A 12,013-nucleotide genomic window follows, 5' to 3' on the forward strand; every position below is an offset into this window, starting at 1 on the left:
TTTTTTTGCCTTAGCAACATCATTTTCTGGTATTATTAACAAGTTTTTTTTCAAATAAACCTTGATGATCTTAAACTTGAATAAGCAATAATTTCAAGAAGAAATGTACACATCAATTGGAAATCTTACTTTTTTAATTAGGCTTGGGATTGAAAAGTAATAATGAAGATCTATGACTGTAAAACAAAGCTCTCGGTGAAAATACACCACTAGCTGTTTAACTAGAAATGTTCCTATTAGCTCCATCTTTGACTCAAATCATTTAAAGCTTTTTATGCTGAAATTGTCTCAAATCCCAAAATTTGCTGCATTGAGGGAACAACCAGAAGAAAAAAAATGCCAGTACTAAAAACGGGATTGTTCAAAAATGTAAACAGACAACAGACCAATTTTTATAATGAGATATGTTTTTGTGTCATGAAATCATGCATGAAAGGATAGTTTTTAAATTGCATATGCTTCAAATGTTGCTTGAAGCGACAAAGGCTTTGCGTGCCTGGCTTAGAGCCAGTTGACAACTCAGCTGGATGTGAGTGAACATTCTGACCCCCCTTGCCGTGCATCACTTCTGAATTGTTTCCGCAGCAGAAAGTTTATTCAACCTCTCTCTTAAAAGCACTGAACCAACTATCATTCTGCTGTTTAATCATAGCAAAACATGTTATTTTTCTGACAGCACTGAAGCCAGAGTGCAATCCTAATGAACAGCTTGATACAAGAAGAATTTGAAATGTTTTAGTCTCAATTAATTCTGCTGTCAAAACAAATGGTAATCGTTGGTACTTAGATGTTGAGCTCGCTCACAAAGGTCAAGTTTTGTATACGGAAAACACATCCAAGCAATTTCTAATTTGTGTTTGATGCCTTTCATTTCTAAAATAAAAATAGAAAATTACAGCTTTTTAATAATATAATGAAATAGCTGGAAATCAGCATGCACATATATTGCTAAAAAGCCTTTTTTACATTGGGACTCGGAAGCTATGTAAATTATTTATGTTACATTAAGAAAGATATTAGAAGTGCTAATATATGAATTGATATATAAAACCAAAAATGTGATCAGAAATATTTTACAAGAGAACCACACTTTTTTTTAAAATACACAGGTCTTTGCCAAGTGTAAAGTGACAGGTATTCCTATCTGTAAGAAACAAAAACAATTCTGAACACCCTAATAAACAGTAACAATCATACACTTTTAGAATTGAATTTTTCATATTTTTTAATAAAACATTAAAAGATGTGACTAAATTAAGATTAAAATCTAGATATAGAGGATTATAAAACAACTGTGAGCTAGTCTTGTGCCCATGATACATTTACAAATAAAAACCAGAAACTGCTAAAGAAATTCACAAACTCTGGCACCACCTGTAATGTTTTGAGTCCAATGACTCTTCTTCAGAACTATTCGCAGTGTAAATTAATAATCTAGACTCAAATGAAGGATGTTTGAATAGCAAGATCACAAATGGTACAAAAATTGTTGGTATAGTAAATAGCAAGGAAAGCCTTAGACTATAAGATTTAGACAGACTGGTTAGATGGGCAGAACAGTGGCAGATGGGAATTCATCTTGAAAAGTGCAATGTGATACATTTGCGAGACTAACCAAGCAAGGGAATACACGTTGAATGTAAAATCCTAGGAAGTATAGAAGATCAGCGGGACCTTGGTTTGCCGATCCATATACCCTTGATCTCAACTAGGGTGGTGCATAAGCAAGCATATGGAATGCTTATCTTTATTGGTTGAGATATTGAACAAAATGCAGGCAAGTTATGATGGAGCTGTATAAGCTATTAGGCAACAACTCAAGTATTCTGTGCAATTCTGGTCGCTACATTATCGGAAGGATGCAACTGCACTGGAGAATACGGAGAGGAGAGTCATCAGGATGTTGCCTCGGCTGGAATATTTCAGCTATGAAGAAAGACTAGGTAGGCTGGGGTTGTTTTCTTTAGAGCACAGATAGGCTGCGGGGGTTCAAAACTAGGGGACATATTTTTAAGGTGAGAAGGGACAGATTTAAAAAGTACAAGGGGCAACTTCTTCTTTTACACAGAGATGTTTGTATGTGGAATGAACTGCCACAGGAAGTGGTGGATACAGGTACAGTTACAACGCTTAAAAGATGTTTGAATAAAATCATGAATAGGAAAGGTTTGGAGGGATATGGGCCAAGTGCAAGCAAGTGGGACTAGTTTAGTTTGGAAACATGGTCGGTGTGGACTGGTTGGACTGAATGGTCCAGAGAACATTTACTAGACTGATCTGGAATGTGCTTTACGAAAAGGAATTGATTAAGTTGGGCCAGTATATTAGTGTTTGGAAGACTGAAAGATAACCTCAATGAAACATGCCATATTCTTAGGGGACTTAGGTAGATTTATAAAGATGATTTCCCCTTTTGGGAGAGCCTGGGACCAGAGGGCATAATCTGAGTATAAGTGGTCATCAATTTAAACATAGATGAGGATGAATCTAGTCTCTAAGAGGATAGTCGATCTGTGGAATTATTTACTGCAGAGCTGTACAGTTGGGTCATCAAGTATATTCAATCTGAAATAGACAGACTTTTAATCAGGAAATTAGGGGTTATAGGGAAAAGATAGGAAAGTGAAGTTGAGACTATCAGATCTCATTGAATGGCCAATTAGACTCATTGGGCTGAAAAGGTCTTCTGTTGCTCTTACATTTATGATCTAAGGAACACACCATTCTCTGTCTGGGAAGTATCTTTCCACTCCTTCAGTGTCACCAGATCAAGATCTTAAAACTCCCTGCCGAACTGCATTGTGGTGCACCGACAGCTTAGAGACTATATCAGTTCAAGAACACATCACCTTCTGCAGCGCAGTTAAGGATGGCAACAAATTCTAGCCAAGTCAGTGATGCTCACTTCCCAAAAACAATTTTAAGAAAGTATCTTTGATTTGGGAATGGTCCACAGCTTGCAAGTCAAGTCCTCCTTCAAGACTTTCACACAAAAATCAAACACAGCACTCCACTGTAATGAGGATGGGAATGTTGCACAGCCATAAGTACCACCTTTCAGGTGTGACATTAAATTGAGCCCCAATTGTCTCGTTAGGTAAATGTAAAATGCCTCGTGGCACTACTTTGAAGAACAGTAGGCAGATGGTCCTCGGTGTACTTGTCCATGCTTATTTATCCCTCAGTCAACGTCACAAAAATAGTTATTCTAGTCATTATCATAGTGATTTATGTGTGACTTTGTTGTGTGCAAGTTTGGCTGCCACATTTGCTACACCACAATTTTTGGCATTACAATAATGATTATACTTTAAAAACACTACAATGGATTGGAGCACATTGAGACGTCCAGTGTTCATGAAAAGTTCTACATGAATAGAAATCTTTGTTTCTTTCACAACATACAGTTCAATTTTTACCATGTAACGGCATAAAGTCTGAAGGCATGATTTTCTGCACGGTATTTAAGGCCATATTGTTCTTCAAGAAATGATTTCGTCAGCATTGCAGTCACTCAATTTTCACCATGTAACTGCATCGAGTCTATAGGCATGCCTGCATGATTTTCCGCAGCATTTTTATTCTATAGTTCAATGGACCATAAATGCAAATATTCCTTATGCTGGGCAGGATATAAGCACTTACTTTTAGTGAGACCACATCTAGAGTAGAGCTAACAGTATGAAGAATTGGTCCTTTTCATTTAGAATGGATACAATAGAATTAGAAGCAGTTCAGGGAAGGCTGAAGGGGCTATCTAATAAGGAAACACTGTGCGGGTTGGGCAAGTATCCATTTGAATGCAAAAGAATGAGATGTGATCTTATTGAAACATATCGTATCTGAATGGGAAATGACCTGATGATGGTGAGATGATGTTTCTCTTGTGAGAGAAACTAAAACCAGGGAATACAGTTTAACAATAAATGCTGATGGTGAAATCAGCACCGTAATACCAAGTACACAGTATCACAAATAAAACTTATTCCACAGTTTTAATCTCAGTCAATAAAAATAACCAACATAAATTCATTAACACACAAGCCAGTATAGTATCTTACCAGGTCTGTCTTTGCCAGTGCCTTTTGTTTCAGCAAACTTTTGTACTAAGCTCTCAACTGTAGTGCTCTCCATGTTCTGTACTAACTCATCATGCACCTGAAAATAGATTTATTTTAATGAATAGATTTATTTAAATATTTGGAATTGACCTTGGTCATGTTTTTCTTTAATTGTATTTGTTAAATGTTATCATTATCAAGGCGATTATTTATTCCTCCTTCCTCGAACAAGTGGTGGAGAGTCGTCTTCAACCACTGTAATCTGTGTAGTGTGGCTCTCCCATAGTGCTGTTGTGACTTGGACAAATTTGGTTGTGTCTGCCTTTATCTTCCTGGGTTAATAGAGATTGGGGATTTTGGTAGTACTCATAAATAAGCCTTGATTAGTTGTAATGACATATCTTGTGAGCAGTAGTTAACTGGGGTTAAATAAGGTTGTGGATCAGTGTTCTCTCTAATTTTATTTTCCTTCTGCACAAGTCTCTGAGGTTTGTGCATGGTACATACTTCTAGAATTGGAAGTCAATGCTGCAATCCATGGCAACACTCTAATTGCCGAGCGCGAAACTTGCTCAGCTTAGAGGAAATGTTGTCCAGGATGGCATGCTAATAAGGTGGACTGTTTTGCTATAACAGTGTTAAACTTCTTGACTGTTGGTAAAGCCACACCCATCCAGGCAAGTGGAGACTATTCTAGCACAGTTCTTGTCAATAGTAAGGATTTGAAGAACCAAGAGTAAATTACATACCACAGAATACTAAACCCCTGACTTACTCTTGGAGCCATAACATTTGTGTATCTGGTCCAGTTGGGTTTGTGAACATTGGAGACTCCTCAGGATGCTAATGACTGGAGATTTTGTGATGATAGTATCACTGGATATCAAGTGGAAGTGGTTAAAATCACTCAAGTTAGACAGAATTATTGCTTGACATTTGTAGGACCCATACTTTATCGATGTTCTTAGAAAGTCTTGCTGCAATGTCCAGAGATAAAGGCAACTGGCCTCAAATAATAGCAACTACTTTTTATTTGTGCCAGGTATGACTCCATCCAGTGGAAGGCTTTCCTACTAAATTCAATTTTACTAGAACCCTCTTTGTTACTGCACTCGGTGAAATGTTGCTTTGATGTCAAGGCACATTCACTTAATTTCTGGCATTCAGCTCTTTTGTCCATGTTTGGACTAATGCTGTAATGAGGTGTAACGTTGTATAGTCCTCATAGAACTCAAACTGTGCCTAAGGCAGGACCTTACTGGTGATTAAATCCTCCTTTTAGCTACTGACATTTTCCATCACTTTGCTATGAATGTGACTTGGCTGGTGAATATAACAATTGCCCAGATGGAACTTGTCCCCTTGGTGGGAAGGGCATTCCTTGGAACTTCACGCATTGTTAAGTAGATGCTGGTGTTGTATCTGTAAAGGAAGAGCTTAGCTAGAGATGACACTAGTTCTGGAGCACATGTCTTCAGCACTAAGGTTTGTGATGTGCTTGCTGGCCATGATTTTTGCAACATTCAGTGTGGCCAAACATTCCAACATATAGATTGAATTGAATTAAAATTGGCATCTATGGTGCAAGGTATCTATGGAGAGGGTGAGATCATCCACTTGGTACTTTCAGCTGAATATAACTGAAGGTTTCAGCATCATCTTTTGTGTACATATTGGGCTCTACCACCTTCAACAATGGAGACTTTCCCAAAGCCAACTTCTTCTCTTAAATGCTTAATAATCCCACCATTCATGTTTGGATTTGACAGGACTACAGAGCTTTGATCTAATCAATTAGCTGTGAACTCACTCATCTCTGTAGAATACTGCATCTATTTTTAGCTTTTTTTTAAATACACTTGTTTACAGGATGTAGGCCCCACTGGCTAGTGCAGCATTTATTGCCCATTCCTATTTACACTGGAGAAGATGGCAAAATGGCAGTGAGATTCAGTTTGAACAACTGAGTTGGAAAAGATTATGGATAATGCAAGCTTTTGGAAAGCACACGTGACTGCCAGATATCCTCAAAAACGAAGTACAATGTTAAATAATTGCAATGTTGACTATATAGCTCTCATTGGACTAAATTATGATTAGAAGAGTGGCTTTGACAGCTTCCAATAACTAGAATATTAATTGCTCCATTAGCCTCCATTATATTACCTTACAGACTTGGTTGCCTTCCAAGATTTGCTCACAACGTCAAAAGGATTCAGAAGCTAGCAGCAATACTGCATCTTGTACAGTTGCAGTTGCTACAAATTATAAGTGATCTGTTGAATGAAGCCTGATCAATGGATTTTTCAAAAAGAATTCCTTGCAAATCATGTTAATCAAAACAACAGCCTTAAAAGCTTGAATGTTACTATATCTAAAATGCTTCGTAATTTAGCTTCACTGCTTACATACCTGACCAATCTGTATGTGAGTCTCTTCTATTGATTGTGCAAAAGAACTCAATATTTCTTTCATGTGCCTAAGATGAGCTTCTTCAATTTCCTGAAATTTCTAAAGAGCAAAAAAAACCACAACAATGTTTAAAATAAAATGAAATTCCACATTTTAAATCTAAATAAAAAGGAAAATTTTATATCAAAGACTGAAATACAAAATAAATTAAGCTATAAATATGCATTTAATTGGTTGCTGCAAGAGATGCTGTTTTTAAAGATTGATAGCAAATAGAATATAGATCATAGGTTAAAAATGTAAGATGGAACACATTTAATGAATTTGTAGGCCCAGTTTAAACAAAAAGTCCAAGGCAAATAAAATCCAGGCCATTCTGTATCATTAAGTCTTCAGTTATATTATTTAAGAGAATCCAGAAACCTAGAGAATGAAGTGTTAAATAGTGGACAGCTAGGGTCCAAACCCATTTGTCATAATTACTCTTAAAGCACCCAAATGATGACAAGCAATTGCTTATGATCAGTAGATATGGTGATGGTCTTATGAGCTTTGAAGGTGTAATATTACCCAATATTAGAACCATTCTCATAGCAAATACAAAGTAACAAGCAGTAGTTTTTTTTTACAGCAAAATTCTAATTCATGATACTGATTTTAAAAATTCCATTCATAATGCAGATGTAATATTTTTATAAAACATTTACACCATCACTCACCGACGTCTATCCTATTTTTCTCAATCTCTTACATACCTTCTAAAAGCCCGTATGTAAGCTTCAGAAACAAAAAAGAAAAAGAAAGATTTTATCCTGGTAACCATTCACACTGCTCCTTTAAGAGCAGTATTCCTTCCCTAATGGTAGGCTTGTTAATATGATCAATCCAACACCGATGACTTACATTTTGAATATAATTTTAAGGTGACATTGGTACCATGGGTGAGGACATCTCCTTTTGCTTTGAGGCTATATTCAAATATTACAAAGACCAAAATGATGATTATCACTTTCCTATACTGGATGACAGATACAAAACAAATACAGGTAATACAAACTTGTGCCCTGAGTCTAATGCATTAAATGAGCCTTATTCAGCTCAGAATTTGGAGCTCGTATGGATGCTTAGTTCAGGAAATGGAAACATGTGCATTACAGCGAGACTACTCATTTTCAATTGTGGCCTTAACAAAGACCATTACAAGTTATTGATGTTAATTCTTGCTCCATGATCCCAACATTCCTTGCTGTCTCCTGTTCCGCCTGAAAGCAACAACTTATAACCTTAAATACAACAGCAATTGATAGTTCTTGTCCATGTATTTTCACATAAACCTAGATTCTGAGATTCTGATTGTTCAGGTTTAAAGATAAGTCAAACTCAAACCTTCTTCGAGACATGATCCTGTAATTCATTTTGGCCCACACTGATTATGTTGATATGTCGTTAACTCAGTAAACCTGATGAGGGACAAATTAAGTAACAGCAACAAATAAAAGCCAGATAACATATTCTTATTTGAACATAAGGACCAGGAGAAGGATGGGCAGTTCATCCCCCGGAGCCTGCTCTGTCATTTAAAACGATCACGACTGATCTCATTTTGGCCTCAAATCCACTTTCCTGCATGCTCACCATAACCCTTTAACCTGTTACTAATCAAAAATCAGTTTATTGCCTCCTTAAATTTATTCAGTTTCTAGTGGACAATGTACTCTGGGGTAGTGCATTCCACAGATTCAGGATCCTTTGACAGAAGTAATTTTTTATCTGTTTAAATCTGTCACTCATTAGCCTAAACTATGACCTCTTATTCTAGGTTGCCCCAAAAGGAGGAATATTTGCTCTATGTCTAGTTTGCCAATTCCCTTTAGCATTCTGTATACCTCAATTAGATCTTCTCACATTCTTCTCAACTCTTGAGTGTATAGGCCTAAATTGCTCAATTTCTCCTCATAAAACAAGCTTCTCACCCCTGGAATTAATCTAGTGAACCTTCTATGAACTGACTCCAATTCTGACTACAACTAACTTCAACTGACTACATTCTTCCTCAAATGAGGACACCAAAACTGAACACATGATTCTAGGTACAATCTCACTGATGCTTTATACAGGTACAGGAATATTTCCATATTTTTATACTGGTACAGGAATATTTCCATATTTTTATACTCCATTCTTTGAGTATTCAATGCCAAAATTCCATTTGCCATCCTTATTACCTGCTATACCTGCACACTAGTTCATCCATGAGGACATCCGCTCCCTCTCCACACCAAAACATTTTGAAGTTTCTCTCCACTTAATAAGTTGCCTTTTTATTCTTCTTACAAAATGGATAACCTCACACTAAGCCACATTAGGTGAATTGGCCAAAATTTGGCAGATGGAGCTTAATCTATCCATATATTAGGATGCAGCACGGTAGCAATGTTACCCTCTTGGCTCCAGGGACCTAGGTTCAATCTTAGCCTTGGGCGACTGTCTATATGGAGTTTGCTTTGTATTGCACTGGGTTCTCTGATTTCCTTCCAAAGTCAAAAGATGTGTAAGTTAGTTGGATTTGCCATATTGAATTTCCCCATAGCATCCAGGGATGTGCAGGTCAGGTGGGTTAGCCATGGTAAATGCAGGGTTATGGGAACAGAGTAGGCTCTGGGTGGGATGCTGTTTGGATGGTCAGTGCAAACTTGATGGGCTGAATGGCCTCTTTGCACACTTTATGGTTTCTATGATTCTTCTGTGATATCCATTCCAAGTTTCCTACTTCTTCATTGCAATTTTCTTGCCCATCTATTTTAGTGTAATCTACAAACTTGGATCATTTGGAAACAGATTTCCTAAAGGTGTAAAATCCTTTTTTAAAAAATATACTAAACACCCAAATTGAGATAATTCAGAAACCAAGTTTAACTTAGAAAAGAAAATTGGGCTTAAAAATCTTTGTAATTTTATTTTTTGTATATGTAACCCAAAACCTCCATCAATAAACTATTACATAACATATATAGCAATTCTCCTTCCAGTATTCCCTCATGCCACTTTGTCCTAATTCATATATCAGAATACTATTTTCATGATCCTCATTTGCCTTTCTTATTCTCAAAGACTAAATCATCAGCACTTTCTTGTATTTTTACTCATGGTTCTTTAATCATTGTTCCTGATCACAAGTTGAAAAATTCACCTCCCTGCCCACATAACATGAGGCTGTTAGGATGCTGTAATTCTGAGGAGTAGAGGAGGAATTCCTGGAGTGTGTATGAGATGGTTTTCCTCAATCAATATGTTAAGGAACCGACTAGAGAACAGGCATCGTAGACTGGAGTACTAATAATGGCAAACCAGCTGTGTGAGTTCCTTTGAAGAAGAGTCATAGAGTCATACAACATAGAAACAGGCCCTTCAGCCCACTATATATATTATTATATATATATATGCCAACCACAAACACCAAACCACACTAATCCCATTTATCTGAACTTGGTCCATATTCTACTGTGCCCTGGCATTTTAAGTATCATTGAGATGCTTCTTAAATGTTGATAGAGTACCTGCCTCCACCACCCTCTCAGGCAGTAGGTTCCATATATCTATCACCTTCTGGATGAAAAAACCTTTTCCTCAAATATCCTTTGAACCACTTGCCCCTCACTTTAAATTTATGTCCTGTGATCTTAAATATGTCTGCCATACAGAAAAGATTTTCTGATTTACTTTATGCTCTCATAACTTTGTACATCTCAATCAGATCCCTACTCGGCTTCTTTTTCTCCAAGGAAAACAATCCTAACCTATCCATTCTCTCCTCATAACTGAGATTCTTCATCCCAATCAACATCCTGGTGAACCTCCAGTGCAATGAAGTCCTTTTGATAGTTTGGTGTCCAGAACTGCACACAGCATTCTATCTGTGGCCCACCAATGTTCTATAAAGTTATAACAAGACTTCCTTGCTCCTATATTCTATGCTGAAAATGTGTTTCTGGAAAAGCGCAGCAGGTTAGGCAGCATCCAAGGAGCAGGAGAATCGACATTTCGGGCAGGAGCCCTTCTTCATCCCAGTGCTCATGCTCAAAACATCGATTCTCCTGCTCCTTGGATGCTGCCTGACCTGCTGCACTTTTCCAGCAACACATTTTCAGCTCTGATCTCCAGCATCTGCAGTCCTCACTTTCCATTATTCTATGCCCAAGCTAATGGAGGTTAGCATCATGAATACCTTCTTCAGCACCCAACCTGTGCTGACATCTTCAGGGATAAATGGACTTGTACACCAAGGTCCCTTTATTCCTCAGTGCTTCCTAGGAACCCAGCATTCATTGTATATATCTTTCCCTCATTAGACCTCAAAAGCTGCATCACCTTATATTTATTGGGATTAAATTCCATCAACCATTGCTGTGCCCAATTTACCAGATGATCAATATCAGACTGCAAACTGAGACCATCCTCCTCATTTTCAACAACATCCTCACTAACTGTGTCATCTGCAAATTTATTAATTAAACCCTTTACATTTACATCCAAGTCATTAAAGTACATACAAACAGCAAGATTCCCAGCATTGATCCCTGTAGTACACTGCTGGTCACAGGGTTCCGATCACAAAAACCATCATTACCCTTTGCCTGCTTTTAAAAGCTAATTTGGATCTAATTTCATACTTTGGCCACCAATCCTGAAACCTCCAGATGTGAGCCTTAGTTCAGTTTTAGCATCCATGTATCTCAAGTCAGTAAACCATGGATTCAAGCCTGATTTCAGAAATTCAGGACATAATTTTGGTTGGCATTTAGGCATAGTATTAAGTAAGGTGCGGTCTTCTAGATAAAGTTTTAAACATATAACTGTTTGTCCTCCCAACATTAATAGCTATAAAGCTCTTTGGAACTTTTTGGAGTTGTGATAAGTGCTATGTAAAAGCAAAGTCATTGTTTCAAAATTGCTGTTGTTGTACTTACCTTTCAAAAACTCTGATGCTCAAAAACCATCCACTCCAATTGCCCCTCGCTGTCCAAATTTTCTATCCTCTCCACTCACTCCCCAGCTTTGCAATCTGAGCCTGGTAGGATGGTGTCATTCTGATCCTAGTGGCAGGTCAAGTACTATCAGCATAAATGCTTCACTGCAACAAGGTTTCTGCTGTTGACAACTTCCCTGTGTATAATTTAATTTGACAATTTCGCTGATGGAAACAAAGCAATTGTCTTCATAGAAATTTCTCCTACTATGAGCTTTTTCCTAAATTCTATCCTTTCCACAACTGCTCCTCTGCATCCCACTGGCCTAATTCTACTGCCTCTTTCATGGGAAGACTGAAGATGAAGCTGATCCCATTTTTAAACGTGTTATTTGAATTTCTCAGTTGATGTAACAAAAACCTCTATCAGCTTGCCTGAGTTCCTCATGAGCATTATAGAAAGTTATAGCACAGAAACAGCATTCAGCCAACACACATACAAAAACAGCTATTAAGTCTTATCTCACTCTGGAGAACTAAGTGCATATTCAACTATTCTACAAATGCAGTGGGT

At 37.4% G+C, this 12,013-nt stretch overlaps 1 protein-coding gene across 7 annotated transcripts in view; it reads right to left on the reverse strand.

Moving 5' to 3' along the window:
* The window catches only part of fcho2 (FCH and mu domain containing endocytic adaptor 2), a 200,581-nt gene that overhangs the window by 120,065 nt on the left and 68,503 nt on the right, over nucleotides 1-12,013 (reverse strand). For all 7 annotated transcript variants that reach the window (XM_072581751.1, XM_072581769.1, XM_072581760.1 and 4 more), the window contains exons 7-8: nucleotides 6,474-6,572; nucleotides 4,062-4,158 (exon numbers count right to left, since the gene is read on the reverse strand). In XM_072581751.1, coding sequence (XP_072437852.1) covers nucleotides 4,062-4,158; nucleotides 6,474-6,572 — 196 coding nt within the window. The remainder of the gene's footprint in view (nucleotides 1-4,061; nucleotides 4,159-6,473; nucleotides 6,573-12,013) is intronic.

This window comes from Chiloscyllium punctatum, chromosome 2 (genome assembly GCF_047496795.1).
Source record: "Chiloscyllium punctatum isolate Juve2018m chromosome 2, sChiPun1.3, whole genome shotgun sequence".
Taxonomy (NCBI): Eukaryota; Metazoa; Chordata; class Chondrichthyes; order Orectolobiformes; family Hemiscylliidae; genus Chiloscyllium; species Chiloscyllium punctatum.